A 19,078-nucleotide genomic window follows, 5' to 3' on the forward strand; every position below is an offset into this window, starting at 1 on the left:
CCGTTTTAGTGTACTTTATAGCCGGGCTGAAGCCATTAATTTGTGCGTGTGTAGTGAGGGGAGGAGGAGAACGAGGAGTGAGGGAAGACTTCTTAGTTTCTCTTCCTTACCTATTGCCTGGCTTAAGCCAGTGAGGAATGAGAAGTCACTCATAGATCGATCTATGGAGCCTTTCCTCCGCAGCCTTCCATAGGGGCTTCCGCCTAAAGCCCTCTGCTTAGGTTCTTCGATACCGACACTTAGCAAAATTCCGTCTCAGTCTCGAGAGGCTTTAGAATCAACTCCACCTTATCAGAGGCAAGGAAGGTAACGTGTGGTCTGAGGATCCCTGGGGATCCCAAGATGTATTCAGGAATCTGTAAGGCCAAAACTATTTTCACAAAATGTTATTTTCATTTGTCTTTTTCGCCATATTGACATTGCAGGGATGGTGTGAAAGCAATGGTGGGTGCCCCTACTGATGCCTGCCCAGGAATTGAGACAGTGGCACCAGACTATACCAGTACCAGCATCAGACTCCACTGCCACACACTTGCACTTGAAACAAACCAACCAGCCCCGTTTCGTTTAAGACTGTCCCTCATGAAGCAGAAAAAACTGTTATATTAAATCTCTACTCTTGAGCACATGTTCTTACCACGTGACTAATGGGAACACAGAAGGCACTTTGGCTGCCTACCAAAGTTCGGTAGTTGTCTTGAGACGGGATTTGTGCAATCGTGTGAGTTACAAGCTGGACTAACTGCCTTTTTTCATGAGATACGATGTTTACTTGAAGGAGCAATTCACAGACAAACTATGATTATTCAGACTTGGGTATTTGGCGGCAACCTACTCAACAATCAATAGCATAGGCTTGTCACTTCAAGAACATAATTGGCAGTATTTGTGCTAACAAAATTTGAGCTTTCAAGCAAAATTTAGAATTTTGGAAAATTTATATCTGCCACCATGATAGCTGTACCGTACCTAAAGACCATCCTAAAGAGTTTGGTAGTGACTTTACCAAGTTTGATTTTAGGATATTGTACAATGAAATGTGTCAACATTTGAGAAGTCTGTATAATTTTCTAAATAATTTGCTAGATAACGAATGCATAATGTCATAAAATCATACATGAATAAAAGATTCCAAGTTTAAGATAGACCAATAAATGTTAATGTAACAGAGTACAGAAAGTTCATTGATGTCATCGCATATTCACATGGCAACAACTTTAAGAAACTGACATTTGTTGAATTTTGGCGTAATATTGAAGAATACCCACGATTACCTTAAGAGCCTATTTAAATACTCTTCCTTTTTTGGAATACGTATTTATGTGAGATCAGATTTTCTTTACAAGTAAAGTAGCATATTACAGCAGGCTGAATGCAGAAGCAGGTGTAAGAATCCAGTTGACTTCTATTAAGCTAGATATTAAAGAGTTAAGTGCAAATGTAAAAGCATTATACTCTCCTTACTATTTTTTATTTTTTTGGCCTTGGAAAGTATGGCTGTTTTTTCATGAAAATTTTATATTAGTAAGTAACAAGTTTATTGTTGTTATTTTAAAATGAATGATTAAATATTTAAAGTTTTATTGGTTTTAATTTTTAACACACGTAGTGTCGATAGAGGTAATCCACATAAACAAAAGCTCTTTGAGGTCCCCGAGAATGAAGAGTATCAAGGGATGCTGAGAACAAAATGTTTAAAAACTGCTCATCTACAGGGTGAGTGGACCAGGCCTGGGCATCTTCCTACTATGCGATGGATTTTATTGAAAGTTTTGTTTTTACAGTGTACTGATGGCTGTAGAAATTTAGCAAATAACCCTCCCACATCTTTCACCAGCCAACTCCCTCTCAAGACTTCTGTAACCCTCCTTTTACAGAAGGTGAGACGTCGCTGTAAAAACTGACAAATGGTTGTGGCCCGTATCACCCCTTGGCCACATATCCAAGTGGAAGAAGGCAGCTGTATTTTATGAAAAGCCAGGCAGGTGAAACAAGGTTGTGCAAGATCAGATTTCTTATGCATACCTAGTGGCAGATGAAAAGTTCAATGGCTCATAGTAAAGAGCTGACAAGAGCAATTGTTTCCAGGCAGAAAAAGAGAGCTTGTTTCTGGGTCTTTTTTTCAATGAGTCTGGCAACAGCTGGGCAATGATTTAAACCTCCTAGGATTCTGACTTAAAGCTTAAAAATACATTTGCATATGCCAGCATTAGAAATGGAATCTCAAACTGCTGCCAACACAGACAACAGAAAGGAAATAGAGGTCTGTATTGTTCAAAAGCTAAGCCTTGGGAGGGTCTATTACTTGGCAGCTGTGTAAACAGAACTAAACCCTTCGCTTCTCCTCGGTTAGATGCGTGGTTCTAGACAGGACTAAACCATCCCATGATCATATGTGCCGAAGTGAAAATGTAGTTGGTACGTCTCAGTGGGTTCAAGAAATGCTGAAAATTTTCTTTTCTTTATGGATGTGTGTGGACATACGAAGTGTGAAGGAGATGCAAGGTTAGCTGGTAAGACAAGGACAAGTGTGAAAATGACTTCTGGGGGCGTCTGGGTGGCTTAGTCAGTTAAGTGTTTGACTCTTGGTTTTAGCTCAGATCGTGATCTCATGGGTTAGGAGATCGAGCCCCGCATCAGGCTCCACACTCAATGGGAAGTTTGCTTGAAGATTCTCTCCTTCTGTCCTTACCCCCCCAAATAAATAAATAAATCTTTTAAAAAGTACATGTTTTGTTTCTTCCTTCCTCAGTGTCCCTGTTTTTCTCTCTCATGTTTTTCTCTTTCCTTCTTCTCCCCATCTTTTCCTCCATTGAGATTTAGGACCATGAGGCATTTCTGTGATGGAACAGCAGGAGTGATCCTCCCTGCAGCTGACTTCATCAGAGAGGAAATCATTTCTCCACATGCCTTTCCATCCTCTGGGGGAAGTGGGTGACATAGGGGAGGATGCCCACCTGGACAGCTTGTTATGTAACTATGTTCAACAGAAAAAATGAGAATTTTACTACCACTAAATTAAATGACTACATTTAATTTAAAAAACATTTTTTTATTTGAGTAACATTTCTTTAACCACGTACCTTCCATGTTATAATCAATTGGCTTGAGAAGCTCCTTCTATTTGCTCTGAAGTGCCTTAGACTCTCTTGGAGCACAGACTGGGTTTTCTCACTCTGATTATATTGCTACTAAATCAGTTACACGCTATACCTTTAATGTGTTTCTCACTGTAATATTTTTTGAATGATTGCAGTGAACATTGAATGATGACTTTGGTTTTTAGGATTGACTTAGTGATGGGGGAAAGAGTTGGCAGGGTAAAAAAAAAAGAAATAATAATAATAATAATAGAAAAAGATGAGGAGGAGAAGGAAAGAGGGAAGTAGAGGAGGAGGAGGAGGAGGAAGAGGAGAAACAACTTTCCTGGGTGTTTAATATTTGCCAGGCATCATTCTAAGCTCTTTACCCCTGTTGATTCATTTACTTGGATCAAATGGCTGTTTATGGGGTCAGAGATGGGCTGAAGCAAAAATTATGGGAACTGAGATGTTTGGGAGGAAGGGTGGAGGTGAGTTATAGTGAAGCAAGGGAATGAAGGGTGAACCAGGGCTAAGAAGGGATCTACATTAACTACAAATTTTCTATGTAGCCAACATGCTTCTTTATAAATTATTTTGAATTTCTCCATCTAATTTGTTGAACGAGTACTAGTATTTCCACTTCACTGAAATCAAGTATATCCAAAATTTATATTTTGAATCAAAAGTAGAGATTTTCCCCGAGTTGTATAGATTGTCCTCATTAATCTTGTCTTTCAGTGTTTGTACATGAGATCTATTTTCTAAAATAGGGTAGACATTAGATGTCAATGTTTTCATCTTGGACAATGTGACGTTACAAAGGAATTGTTTTTCTTCTGTTGTTGTTCAATTCAATTATCTCCACATGTCCTTAAACCTTACTAGTCATTTGTTTTTTCATTTTCCTCTGTTTTTTTTTTTTTTTTTTGCCATTTCCCTTAGAATATTAGAGTCTTTATTATTGGTTTCTAAGAGATCATTTATGACTAAGGATGTTAACCATTTACCATGCCTTGAAAATGAAATACCGTGTGTTCTCGCCAACATTTTACTGTGACATTTTACTTTTTGGTTGCAAAGAAGTTGTGTATTGAAATATAATAATGTTCTGTGTTTAAAAAAAAAGGAAATCAGAAGTAGGGAATTGAAATTTGACAAAAAAATTATAGGGGTTGATTGGTATATGGAGCCAAGAGGCATTTGAAGCTGATTTGAACTTTTGGATCTCTCTCGTGGTGGTGGGGGGATAACCTGGTGGACAAGAAAAGAGAGAAAAGAGGGGTACGTGATTGTACACAGTGAGAGTAGAGCTGGAGAATTTGCAGGAGAGCGAGAGTTAAGATGCGGAGGTGGGAGGAGCTATGACGCATGGCTTGGGTAGGAGAGTATAGGCAAAGGGAATGTCACCAACAGGAAATGCATTTAGAGTATGGTACTCTGCGATGAGGAGAGCTGAGCAGGCATCATAAAGTGCATCATCTGACCCTGGAATGGATGGAGTCAGAGAGGCTGGTGGGTGGCAGACTAGGCTGATGATCAGACAGGGAGGAGACTTCCACCCAGAGGTGGGTTTGATTTTTCTACTTGACCCCTTGCCAGCTTGAGATGAAAGAGGCCAGCTGTTTGTGTGTGTGAAATAAGTGAGCGCTAATTAGCAGCAGGTAGCTCTGGCTCTTATTTTCTTAACTGAGAGCGTCGGGCTTGCCTTTGCAGTGACCTGCAGTAGCCACAGGAAGCTCTATAACTCACGGCCCCCATGCTTTTGCTCCTCAGTTCGCTTTGCTTGATGCGCGGGGAGATTGAGTGAGTCAGAGTGGCAAGCCCCTTAGGAAAGCCTGTGGGGTTCAGTGCTGACACTCCATTTCGTGTCACTGTTGCCGCCATTTACTGTGCGTAAAGGCCCTTTCACTTACTCTAATGTGCACTTTCCAAACCCTTTGTGAGGCGTTTCTTGAGATTTCTTGTTCTCCTAGGTGTTGATGCACAGTGTCTATTTGGAGCAGATCCAAAACATCAGGAAGCGGAAGGTGCTCTGTAGCTGTCTTTCACCATTGTGGCCCTACAGCCTGTGAAAGCGGGACTGCTTTATTTGAAACAGCACCTCCTAATATTTCTTAAGAGTTCCCTTGGTGTTTTTGTTGTTTATTTAAAAAATACTGGCTCTATGGCCAGTAACACCAACTTAAATGATCAACGTCGTCGGACCTATTTATCAGGTGTAAGAACTTTGCCTCTTTGCAGAAATGTACTGAAAATATATCTTACTTCTCCCTCATGAATGAAATTTTACCAGAAAATCACGACAAATACAGGATGTTGTTATTATGTAGTTTGTTCCTTCATGAGCATAGCAGGTAACTAAAGTTGTGGCAGACCCTTTTGGTGGACTAGAGGAAGGCCAATGGCAATGGGGGAAACGTGCAGAAGAAAACTCTAAGAAGTTTCCACAGGCTGTGGGCAGCACCGAATGACACACCTATTGCTGTAACAGTGATCTTCCTGATTGGACATTTCATTTCTGACAGCCGAAAAAATGTCAGAAACGTAAATCAGACTGGATCCCACTGGGGAAGGAAGAGTAGCTGTAACTTCTCAGACGGCTTCTGGAATTAGGTTCTAATTTTCTCCTGCCAGGATTTTTGCCCTCTGGTGTTGAAAATTATTGGCAAATAATATTTTAGTGATAAATTCAACTTTTGTCAGCTCCGTGGTTTCTCTTGAAAAAAGAAAAAAAATCCAAAGATCCAACTGCTTGGATTCATCTTCTTCCGCGTCGGTCGTCAGTCGGAGCTGAGCAGAACTGCCTCCTCCGGCGGGCGCTTCCTCTCTGACTGGCCTTCCTCACAGCTTTGCTTCTTCATGTTGTCTGCCTGGCTCCTGCAGGACTTTGAATTTTTGACTCAGGTTTCAGCTTCGTAGGTGGCTGACTCAGAAGTCTGTCCCACAGCTCCTCATGCCATCTGTAGCACTGTATCTATGCGTTCTTTCTGCCCAGAAATCCCACGGACACCCAAATCACAGCCTGCTACAAGTTGTTTCATGATTTCCTTCTTGCCTTCTCTTCCCAACTTCACTGCCATCCTCCTTGCTCTCTCAAAGGTGAATTGTTGCCGCGTCTTTCTCTTTGGCTTCCATACCCAAAGGCTACCGAGTGCTACTTCTTCCTTCTTGGCATGCTTTCATCGGCCCACATTCCCCACATTCTGTCTCTCCACCCACCTTCCATCCCAACGCAGGTGCAGTCACTCCAGACAGATGTTGGCACCAGCCTCCCAGCAGCTTGCCGTATTTCCGGTTTCTGCTCCTGTCTGTTTTCCAGGCAGGAACAAGAATAGGCTTAAGCAAATTCCCTCTTTTTTTGGTCACTTACCCTTTCTAAAAGCTGCTGTGATTTCCCATCTCTCATTACATGGAACTCATCTCTCATTAAATGGAACTCACTTTTCTGTTTCCCCAAGGCTTCCCCTGTGGCCCCCGCATATCCATTCTTCCCAGCTAACGCTTATATTTCTTGGCTTGGATTCATCCGCATCTCTTAGCCTGCTGGTCCCCATTCTATAGGTCTTGGCATGTCCGTATCTTCCCTTCTTTGGTAGTTCCTGACCTCCTGTGATATCCAGCTCACATTCTACCTCCTCCTCAATGCATACTGTTGCTCATTCGAATAGACCTTAATCACTCTTCTGCTCTGCATTCTGCCTAAACTTGTCCGTCGCGGGCCGCAGAGTGTAGCAGTTCGGAGCACGGCGTGCGTGCTTGAGTTTCCCTGCGGCCACAGATTGACTGTGCCGCCTTAGGTCCTGCGGAGCCTCCGCTATCCGAATTGCAAACAAGGCATTAATCAAAATACTGGTCTCCTTGGATTGTTATGATTAAATGTGATAATAAGATAAAGATGCCCAGCACTTAGGAATCAATAAGCCAGTATCTCGGAGAACATCTCCAGCCGCACCACATGCCTACAACGTTGAGTTCTGTACTCCTTGAAGGAGAGAATCTGGTTTTGCTCATCTTTGTACTCTGATGCCATATACAGTGCCGAGCACGTATTAATTATTAAACAGTTTTTGTTGAAAAATGAAGATAGGGGCTCTTTGGGCAACTAATATTTGATAAAGCAGGAAAAAACATCCGGTGGGAAAAAGACAGTCTCTTCAATAAATGGTGCTGGGAAAATTGGACAGCTACATGCAAAAGAATGAAACTTGACCACTATCTCACACCATACACAAAAATAAACTCCAAATGGATGAAAGACCTCGATGTGAGACAGGAATCCATCAAAATTCTAGAGGAGAACATAGGCAGCAACCTCTACGACATCAGCCAAAGCAACCTTTTTCATGACACATCCCCAAAGGCAAGAGAAACAAAAGATAAAATGAATTTATGGGACTTCATCAAGATTAAAAGTTTCTGCACATCCAAGGAAACAGTCAGAAAAACTAAGAGGCAGCCCACGGAATGGGAGAATATATTTGCAAATGACACTACAGATAAAGGACTGGTATCCAAGATCTACAAAGAACTTCTCAAACTCAATACACGAGAAACAAATAAACAAATCAAAAAATGGGCAGAAGATATGAACAGACACTTTACCAATGAAGACATACAAATGGCTAACAGACACATGAAAAAATGTTCAAAATCATTAGCCATCAAGGAAATTCAAATCAAAACCACACTGAGATACCACCTTACGCCAGTTAGAATGGCAAAAATAGACAAGGCAAGAAACAACAATTGTTGGAGAGGATGTGGAGAAAGGGGATCCCTCCTACATTGTTGGTGGGAATGCAAGTTGGTACAGCCACTCTGGAAAACCGTGTGGAGGTCCCTTAAAAAGTTAAAAATTGAGCTACCCTATGATCCAGCCATTGCACTACTGGGTATTTACCCCAAAGATACAGACGTAGTGAAGAGAAGGGCCATATGCACCCCAATGTTCATAGCAGCAATGTCCACAATAGCTAAATCGTGGAAGGAGCCGAGATGCCCTGCAACAGATGACTGGATTAAGAAGTTGTGGTCCATATATACAATGGAATATTACTCAGCAATCAGAAAGAATGAGTTCTCAACATTTGCTACAACATGGACGGCACTGGAGGAGATAATGCTTAGTGAAATAAGTCAAGCAGAGAAAGACAACTATCATATGATTTCTCTCATCTATGGAACATAAGAACTAGAATGATCAGTAGGGGAAGAAGGGATAAAGAAAGGGGGGGGTAATCAGAAGGGGGAATGAAACATGAGAGACTATGGACTATGAGAAACAAACTGAGGGCTACAGAGGGGAGGGGGGTGGGGGAATGGGATAGACCGGTGATGGGTAGTAAGGAGGGCACATATTGCATGGTGCACTGGGTGTTATACACAACTAATGAATCATCGAGCCTTACATCGAAAACCGGGGATGTACTGTATGGTGACTAACATAATATAATAAAAAATCATTATTAATAAAAAAAAAAAAAGAAAAATGAAGATAGGGTGTGATCATGAATTGATCACAAAGATTGATTATTGTGATTTCTACTGTTACTATTTCATAAGTCTTTGCCATCACACCGTGAGCAGGAATTTGTACAGTAGTTAGCATAGTGCGTTTCCCAACTGTGTGACTCGTTGAGAAGTGTCCTAGGGTGACTGCGGGTTCTTGATTACCTTCTAAAGACAGTGACAGGAAATTTGAAGGATTTTTCATTGTATTGTATTCTTTGGTTCTTTTTTGCCTTCCGTTGCTCTGTCATTTACTTAGGGATTCATTATATATTCATCATAGCTGAATATAAATAATATGGAAATGAATGCTCATGACATTCATGGCTGTTTTTGTGTTTTTTTACTTTATTTTAGAAATTTGGGTCAGAGGGGTTTCTTCATTTCTCAGTGTTTCCATTTTCTTAGTTTCCAATTGAGAGCACAAAAGAGACATATATAAGCATTGGTTAGGGAGTCTCTTCCAAACTCATTTTATTTGCATAATATTTCTGGCACCATCACTACCGGCATCACCATCCCCATTAACGTTAAAATTAAATTTCATTCAGATACATTTCCCCAAGAACTTGCCATGGTGTTATCTAACATTTCACGTGTTCATAAACATCTTCGGGACAGGGAGCGCGCAAGGATAAGCACAATCGCATTCAGTATGCAAATGAAACTTTTATAGAAATAGGATTGTACTGGAGATGAAATTAATGGTGACAGTTGGGGAGGAGTCTTACAGAAGGAGAAGATTAACATGTTAGGTCTTTAGCGGCTGTCTTCCCTGATGCATATAATGTTGGGCAAAATGAAATCTCCATGCTCAGGCTCAGCGGAGGAATGGTTATGGAGTCTGTAGATATTTGAGCGGGGCACATCTCTAAGGGTTTATGACAGCCTATTTTCCTTTCTCAGTGTGGGGATGAATTGGTCCATTATCGTCTAAATTGGAAGTCATGGTGAAGGCTCTTTTTTGATTCTCTTATTTATTTATTTTTTGTTTATTTGTTAAGAAACTTGCACAAAAAATGTCTTGCTTATTCTGAAGTTGCTGTAATTCTTCCCACCAGCGGAGACTATACCATTGTATTGCTTCAAATATTTATAAATACATAAAAAGGAAAGTATTTATGTAACTTAATTTGTTTCTTTGATTCTTCAACATGGGCTAAGTAATACAACTTGTTATAGTCAAAAAGTCACATTTTCAAGCTTTCGGATGATTTTTTGCAGTGATAATACAGAAAAGTTATTTTAATGTAGTCACATTTTTTTTTTCTTTTCCTCCAAGGAAGCCAACATGTCTGACAAAAGTGACTTAAAAGCTGAGCTAGAGCGCAAAAAACAGCGCTTGGCACAGATAAGAGAAGAGAAGAAACGGAAGGAAGAGGAGAGGAAGAAGAAAGAGGTAAATCCTGGGTATTGATTGGGGTGTTCCAGGGAACAAGGAAAATCACTTGATTCTGAGGGACTGGTCAAATGGATAAAGAGGGTGCTCTAGAAGAAACCTTCTATGATTTCTGAATAAAATGAGCGGGTATCTACACACTCAGACTCCTCAGGTCATTGTCGCCTGCTATGTGCTGGTCAAGCACCACCCATGGTCCGGAGGTCCCCAAGCCCCAGGTTCACCCCAGACTTGAACAGAACCCTGAAAGTGGTCTGTGGAATCTCTATGGTTAGATATTTCTTAACTTTTCTGTGTCTTGGTTTCCTATCCTGAAAATGGGATTAGTAATATATTTTTTGTGGAGTTGTGAGAATTAAAAGAGTTAATCTTGTAAAGCACTTAGTAGTACCCAGGCTGTACTTAGTGTGTAATATGTGTTAGTTTTAAGAAAAAAACTAAAAAAAAAAAACCTACCAGGCAAAACATTTTAGGAGAAAAATAGAAAAATGATGCCAGTGGATTTCCATGGTTTCCTGAGGGGTAAGTATCTTTCAGGGTAAACAAGGATGGTAGGTCTGATGGACAGAAAGCTGCATTTCCCTCCCTTGGTAGGGAGTAGTAGACTGTGCTCCATAGACATAGAATTATGACATGTCAAGGGTAGAAGAGATTTCAGAGACCTTCCACTGAAACCCTTCTTTATGCCAACAAAGGAGCAGAAACCCGGAGGTGAATTGTAGCTTTTCTGTCTGCCACACCCAGAATCCGGGGCTCTTGCTCCCCAGTTCCGTGTGTTGCCAGCATATCATGTTTTCTTCTATTATCTCAATCCAACAGATAATTTATTTTTAATTTTCCAAGTTATCGTGGTCATGTGGAAATAGCCCATATCTTGGACAAAAACCAGATGCCAAAGGTAGTTTTGAATAGCTTTCTGAGAAGGAAACTCTATATAGTGTGATACACTTGTGTGTTTAGAAACCAGAGCTGCTTCCATACTCAGAGTTTTTCTGTAAGGAAAAAGAAAATGTGTTTTGATGCCTTCCAATCTAAATAAGTGTTGTTTCATACAATAAGGCTGGGAGACCAAGGTAACAGATTTATAACAATTATTTTCCAACAAAGTAGAACATAATTGCAATTGCGTTTTAGCCTTCTGGCATCTAGCATCTCTCTGTGCCATTAGACTTTGATTGATGCCCTGGTTTATTTTTCCTTGACAGTACACATAATGTTTTTCTCTTGGAGATCTTTGCTGTTATATATGCAGTCTTTGAGTGAAGTAGAGGTGAGAATTGACAAGGAATGGCTATTCATTTCCATGCAAAGCCAAAAAAAGCATTAGGTTATTATGCTTCCTTTCCTTCAAATGTCAACACTTACTATAGTTTTAAAGCACCTGTTATCCTTTACTAATAACCAGTTTCCTTTTAAACTGACATTCTAATATCTAACTTGAATTTCATAGAATTACTACAAAATGTGATGTGGTATGGGAAATCTGGTTCCAAATTATGCTGTCTGCTTCATCTTTGTCATTTTACACACTGGGGGGGAATTACAGGCAAACAAGACTGAAACAGGCCACCCTTTTTGTTTCTGTACCAAGCAGCTTTGCCTGATGGAGATTCAGTTACACAACAGACGGAGCCCTGGGAGATGGGCAGTGGCAGGTGGTGGGGAGCGTGTTACACCTGAGCTCTACATATTCCTGGTTCTGGAATTTAAGTCACATAGTCTTAGTTTCCTCATTTCCATGGGTTGAAGTCTGTGATATCCTGACCTCGCTCCAGGGACTCCTATGGCTGTAATACAGAGACCTCGTTTTCCATCTCAAAGTTTTTAATTCGAAAGAGCCCAGTGGGGCCTGACATTGGGCTTCATTGGACTATACCACCTTTGAAGCCTGTCCTGTCCTCAGCAACCCATTTCCCCCTGCAACTGATCTTTGCTCGATTCAGTCGAAGTACCTTTTGTAGACTCTGATGCCTTGGTTTGTCGAAGCAGACGGTGCTGTGAGACGGAGACAGTAAAGCTCAGTGGTTATGCACAGAGGCTTTTGGGTTGAAACCTGGCTTCTGCCCATCACAGAATGGCCTTGAAGGAGTATGAGACCTTTCTGACCCTGTTTTCCCTTTTGTAAAATAGAGAAAAGATCAGTGCCTACCTCACAGAGTTCTGTGAAGATATGAGGAGATATTGGAGAGCAGTGGAAGGCACAGAGGAACTGGTCAGTAAGAAAGAGCTGTTCTTCCACTCTCGAGATTGGCTACCAGAATGGGAGAATGCTGCCCGTACAGTTGGCTGCTATTGTTTATCGGGACCCTGCTGATGAGGCCATCTTCCAAAAATGCCTCGTTATTGGAAGGGCCTTATGACTCCAGGCTTCCAGTTTCCCAGAACTATAGCATTTTGTAGCTGCAAAAAACTGGGAAGTAATCTGTTGCGATCCTTATTTTTCAAATGAGGAAACTGGGCCCAGAAGTCTAAGTCTTAGAGGTAGCCCCCCTACATCCAGGCTTGGCAAGGATCCCGTCTTCCAGCCCATGTTGTCCCAAACAGAAGCCTGGGGTCATTCTTTCATTACCCCTTCTCCAACTTGTAGTGGTCATGGGATCCTGGACAGACATGACAACATTCTCTTTCCTCCCCCACTTCTCCCTAAACCCAGATTCCAGCCAGTCTCGGCTACCTCCATATCACCTATGGGCCACCCTCTCTCGATGGAGAGTTTGTGAATACTCTCCTCTGCTTGTACCATTCTCCTGCTTCTCCCTATTGTCCTTCACCTGGCTGTTAACTACGTGTCTCTCCATTCTTACCTCAAATGTCACTTCCTCCAGAAAGCCTTCTGTGATACCTTTCTCCCGCCCACCCCCCATGGCTAAGTCCTGCCCCTATCCTTGACCTTATCAAACCATTTAGCACAGAGCATTATATTTGCCTCTTCACTTGTCTTTCTCTCCCAATAGAGTGCAGGCTTTTGAGGACAGGGCTGGTGTTTTTCATCGAGTCAATGTCTAGCACAGATTGGGCCACACAGTAGGACTTCAGTAAAGGATTGTAGGGTGAGTGCATGAATGAACACACAAACTAGTTAGCACTAGTCTGGGATGCTGCTCACAGACACCCTTTCCAAACATCTGGAATTCTTTCCTACAGATATCCTTGGACATTCTGATCTTGAGTCTGTGGGATGCTCCATTCAACTGTCATGGACTCCTGAGTTTAAGATTTTCCAGTGTTTGTGGTGTTTGTAGTGAGTTAGAAATAGCCTTAATCTTAGAGGTTTGATTTTTAACTTTGTTTAGGCTTATATTTTAAATAAAGCAAATTTAGACTGGAAAGGGAACAAAACGCTCTTTAATGCTCATCTGAGTGACTATTTTTACCGTGACTGAAAACTGGTGTGAATTAGGACCACCCAGGCTGATTATCTCCACAGAGTCTAGAAAAGTATGCATGTATAAAATTACTGCTGTCTGCTTCTTTGGACGTCAACTGCTTTTTTGCTTGTGGTGTTATGGATGAAATCTGATTTTAAAATAAATATAGTGGCTACTATTTAAGATTCAGACCCAATTTCAGGAAAAGTTGGCTTTCGTGCCATGAGGTGTGCTTAATGGGGCCACCCTGAAGTTTCATCCTGTCCTTGGCCTTCTGCTGAATTGCTGTAAGGTAGGATGGACAGAGGTTTCCTGGCCTGTCCTCACTTGTTCCTCTTATAACTATGGAGCTGTCTTTGAAAAAGTGATGGACAATTCTCAGCTGACAAATTTCCTTTCTTTGATTTTCCTCTCTGGGTCTCAGATGTGATTACTCTTCCAAACAGAAATATGATTTGCTGGGAAAGACACCTAGCACCTTTTTTAATTGCTAGCACTGCAGAATCACTCCTATTGAGTCATTAAAGTAGATGAGGATTCTGTAGTAATTACATGGGAAAAATCAAAACTCATGACTGGTGCATTTGGTACAGCTAGCTGCCTTGGATGAGGTAACACTTTATTTAGTCTAAGGTGCTAATAGATAACAGATAGGAATTGCCTTAATTTCCAGTAAGTCCCAGTTACCTACTTTTGCATTTTTCATGGTCACCATTGAGTGCTGATAGCTTGCCTAAGCTTCTGTTACATCTAGACAGATGTTTCACCTTGTTCATATTTGTCATTGTCCTCTTTCCTTAAGAATGAGGAAGGTGGACGACAGAGAATGAGTTGTAGAGGCACCTAATAAGAAAAGGAGTGAAATTTTGGAGGTGGAGTTCAGATGTACTGTTTTTCAGCGTATGCAACATGGTTATACATGCTGATGTGTGATTTACCCTCTTGTGTGTTTCTTGAATGTTTAATGATTAAAGTTAGAATTCATTAAAAAATTCTGTGCTTCTCCACATAGAACATATATGACAGAAAGTTAGAGATAATGTGTCCTATGTTTATTGGAAAGGAAAGGACAAGGCAAATCTTGTTCTGTTCGCTCTCTTTAAGCTCCGTTAGAACCTGTAAGTTTCCTTACCCCTGGCATTGTGTTGTCCTTCACTACGTTTTTGTTGAACGAATGAGGCAAGGTTAATGAATCTTTTTGTTGCTAGGATATAGAAATGGCTTTGTGATGAGCACTGGGTCACTGGGAGTTTAGAGGACTCCCTCTGACAGCGGTGCTGTAAAGGGCTTGCTGAGTGGGGTACAGTTGGTAGAAATTGGCCTGAAGGCTGTATAAATCTGAAATTCTATGGTTATAGATAATAATGACCAGAGACAGATACTAGTTCATTTCTTCAATACATTTTTTTTATTGAGCATCTAACGTGTCCAGCCAGGATCTAGATGTGAGGATGTAGTGGTGAACAGAATAAAACACACGTCTGCCCTCGGTAAAGCTGGCAGTCTGGTTAGGGCTAAACTCTTCACCGTGAAACCATCTTGTTTCCAAATGGCTTCCTAAGATGGATTTTGCTTATCTTAGTTTTCCCATTTGTATTTCAGTAGCCGCGATGGTAATTCCCTTTCCTTGGATTTCCTCCATCCTTCTTTCGACCCTATGATCTGTGAGTGTTGATTTAGATCCTGGCGCTGCAAGGTCCTTTCCCTCATGGTGGCTCTGTCTTGGCCTCTGTGGTGCACATACACTTTGGAACTTGCTTCAGCAGTTCAAATGTTTACATTGGAAGACAACGTGAGCTTTGCTATCTTCATAGATAGAGGTGAAACTGCCATTTCACAATTTTGGGTTCCGTGAGAGTGCCTGAGATCCTCTAGCGCTCTCATTGGCACAATCAGCCCCCATAATGGCAGTTTGTCCTCTAATGACAGATAGACTGCCTGAGGCGAATGATAACAAAAGTGTTGAGCCCAGCACTACGTGCAGAGATGCATTTTGCTTATGATTAGTGTGTAGGTTATCATCTGGGAGTAAAGCAAAAGTTGCATGGACTTCTTCCGCTTTAGATGCCACAACGTAAATTATGCTTCGGTGCTTTGAAAAGTACTCTACACCCTTGAAGCAGGTCCTACACCTGTTAGGGTACCTAACTTGGCCCTGGGGAGGAAGGTGTGTCTGGTAGCTGGATTAGAGGTTTTGGACAAGCTTTAAGACAGCTTCACTTTTGTAAACTCACACAGCTTTGTCCGCACATCAGATAGGATGTTACCTTGTTTCAGAGGTGGGACAAATGCCTCATCTTAAGTAGTTAACTGTGTTAGGAAAAAGAATAGAGACCTGAATGTTTAATGACCCCAGAATCTCACCACTGACCTTTAACCTGTATTTTGATGTCACTGTCCTGTAAAAACCATAAGTGGGGCATAGTATCTGTCTATGGGAGGCGCTCACACAGCAGGTGTTTTTTTTTTTTTTAAAGGATCTGGGAAAGAAACTTCTTCTAAATGATTTTTTGTTCTATATTTTTCTAAATGATAATTTTCTCCTTTGAGGTAATATGTTTAATGGAAGCCTATGAAACTTGGAATTAAGTAACACATATCAATATTGTTCACATGCCTTAATAAACATTGTAGCCTGGTTTATTTTAAACCATGGCGAACTTAGATTGCTGATACAAAGCGTATATTTTACAGTTACAGATTTTATAACTAATTTTATTTTTTAGCCAGATCCCAATAATTCTTTGTTTGCATGATTCCAACATGGGGTGTGAATATTACAAACATACACTCATCAAGAACTGATAGTATGTCTTCCCAGAAAGGACAACGAGGTCAAAAAAAAACAAACAGAATTTTCTTAAAAATCTCATCCCAGTCAGAAATATTTAGCCCTGATGGTTTCTTTTAAAAATGGGTGAGAGAAGCTTTCATACCATGTGATGGAGGCAGGGAAAAAAAAAACAACCCGTCAATCAAAAGAGAAATTACCGGGTTAGCAATTATTAAATGGAGCAGTGACAGTGTTTTTTCATCCTTTATACACATGATCATGTCTATTTAGGGCTTTTGCTTGGTCTTCACGCCATGCATTTACCATTTTCAGTTTGAGCCAGAAAAAGCATACATTTAGTTCTGTTGTTAACTTTTCTTTCTGGCGTCTACTCTTTTTAGGCTGATATGCAGCAAAAGAAAGAACCTGTTCAGGACGACTCTGACCTGGATCGCAAGCGCAGAGAGACAGAGGCTCTTCTGCAAAGCATTGGTATATCGCCAGAGCCCCCTCTAGGTACTTCAACAGTGTTACTGTTTTCTTAAATTTGTCTTGCATGGGTTATACCATGTCCAGCATTTACTATTCCTTTATGTCTCTTTTATTTTTATTTTTAAGGGAATTCTGTGGCTAATGGTTCAGGTGTATTTATTTTTTGAATTGAGGGGGCTGGAAGGAGATGGGACAGATGATAGAATCGGTAGCGATTTGCTGCTTTTTGACTGATTATATGGTCAGCCTTCTCTACTGGGGACTAGTAGATTCTTTTATGCTTGTTAGATGAGTTGCCACATGGTAAATACAAGAAATCTTGGAGTTTTTTTTTTTTTTCTCTTAAATTGTTCTTCATTTTTATCATTGAATCCCAGCGTTTCTCTGCCAACCTAAATACTGTGAATCTGGTTATGAATTTCATAACCACCACAGGCACAGAGTGATGCCATGATGAAAATAGAAAGCTCAGCGGGAAATGTGAAGGGAAACTGAAAATAGTGACAGATTAGCAGCTACTTAACAAGTTTAAATTTATTCGACTCTATTGTAGATCTTGGTTTCACTGCTAATTGGCATTCTCACTGCAACAACCCTCCTCCAACTCATTCATTTGTAGTTAATTGTCCATGATCTCATTTTGTCACTAGGGTTTGGATATTGAACTATTTGTTTTATTTGTGTTAAAGGTATACCTCTACGGGATGTGTTTATTCTGTCACTTAACTATATATCTCTCATGTGATAATTTATTTTATTTTTCTTTATCCATTTGCTTTCTATACATTTCAGGGTAATCTTAGGGTGTCTGTAAAACTACATGATACCCAATATAGTAAAAAAAAAAAAAAAAAAAAAAAGACGAAAGAAAGAAAGAAAGAAAGAGAAACTTCAAAAATAATGCATATAAAAATGCAGTATCAGGTCTCCATTTCAAAATGGTTTGTTTTCTTCAAATCCCATCATTGGCTTTTATATTAAAATAAATTTTCATTTATTTCATAGTTACTTAAACTAAGAATAAAAGTTATCCCGTATATGACAAAATGACAAGTAATTTATTAATACAAATTAAAAATATATAAGCATATGAATTATTAAATATTGCTGGATGCAATTCAAAATATACACATAAAATTAAACCACTATAAAAAAAACATTTTATACTGAACCCCAGTTTGTATTAGGTAAAATCATATGTCTCACAATGATAGAAGAAGCTCCTTTAGGATGTTGATAAGTCCATTTAACTTCTTTATGGTGTGGAAGATGTAACCTGCGGGATATTTGACTGATGGGCCTTCTTTGAAGAGCGGATAGACTTTTTAATACTTAGTAGAACTGTGGCATAATTTAGACACTTTGCAATAATCCATTGTAGTTTTGCCTCAAAATAGCCTTGGAAATTCTGTTGCGGTGTGAGCACTGGACAAACACCATAGTAGTATGTCCTGCTTTCCTCTCTTCTGTGTAAAGCCAGCAATTAAACTCTCAGAACAAAACAGTTACATATCTCTAAACCATGACCACCATGACCAAATTCTGAGCTATCCCTGCATTCCTGCTAGGGCACCTGGCAAGAGTAGAGCCCATTTTCAATTTTCATCCATCTCTCCAACTTAGCCTCTGACTTCCTGCAGAGGGTAATCAGTGAATTAATTGTGGGACCACATGAAATTCCTAGTTTCTTGACAGATCTGCCATCGTGTTATAAGATTTGGACAAAACAGTTAAGCCCTTTACTCTATTAAATAAAAAAAAGGAAATTGCACATGATTGAAACCAAATGGGCGTCCACACTTAATGTATTGAAGGTCCTCTCTGTCCATATGGCTTCTTTGGCATGTGTGATACTGAGAACCGTTGAACTCGTCTGGACTGGAGCCATCTTGGCTATTTGGTGCAGCTTCCATCTGGAGGACATTGGGCTTGTACCTGAAGGATAGAGTAAAGGAAAATACATTTGCATTTCCTTTAGCTTTTTTCTTTTATCATCCTTGCTCTCACATGTTCAGCTTGCACTGACCCCCCTCTTCGAGCTTCTCTCTCTTGTCTTCGGAATGGCAGTTTAGTTATGTGCCCATGGCTGTGCCTTCCAGGGCTGCCGGAAACAAAGGAAACCCAGTTCCAAACCCAGTAAACAATACAATGGGATGAAACTATTAATTAAATGTAAAAATAAAGCAGCCTGGCATTTTCCTTTGTTTCGAAAGAGATTTTTAAATTACCAGGTTCACCATTTAGCCTTTCTCTATCTGACACTTAGTCTCTCAGAGCCGATGCAGTTTGTTTTCCACTGCAGAATCAATTGCCCTCCAGTGCACACACAACAGCCTTGACTGACTCTCCTTGGCCATTTAAAATTACTCAGAATTACTTATTTCATGATCTTTCAAAGTTTTATCGACACCCATTTTACTTTTTAATAGGTCACATCAATGCTAACAAAATAAAG

General features: G+C 40.3%; 1 protein-coding gene across 3 annotated transcripts in view; it reads left to right on the forward strand.

Annotated features, from left to right (window-relative positions):
- DYNC1I1 (dynein cytoplasmic 1 intermediate chain 1) overlaps window positions 1-19,078 on the forward strand; it is a 295,259-nt gene that overhangs the window by 20,346 nt on the left and 255,835 nt on the right. For 2 of the 3 annotated variants that reach the window (XM_026506111.4, XM_026506119.4), the window contains exons 2-3: window positions 9,874-9,990; window positions 16,533-16,647. In XM_026506111.4, coding sequence (XP_026361896.1) covers window positions 9,883-9,990; window positions 16,533-16,647 — 223 coding nt within the window. In that variant the 5' untranslated portion in view covers window positions 9,874-9,882. Of the gene's footprint in view, window positions 1-9,873; window positions 9,991-14,794; window positions 15,023-16,532; window positions 16,648-19,078 lie in introns of those variants that run through there. The other variant, XM_044386674.3, reaches the window with a different exon arrangement.

The sequence above is a fragment of the Ursus arctos genome, unplaced genomic scaffold (assembly GCF_023065955.2).
Source record: "Ursus arctos isolate Adak ecotype North America unplaced genomic scaffold, UrsArc2.0 scaffold_3, whole genome shotgun sequence".
Lineage (NCBI taxonomy): Eukaryota > Metazoa > Chordata > Mammalia > Carnivora > Ursidae > Ursus > Ursus arctos.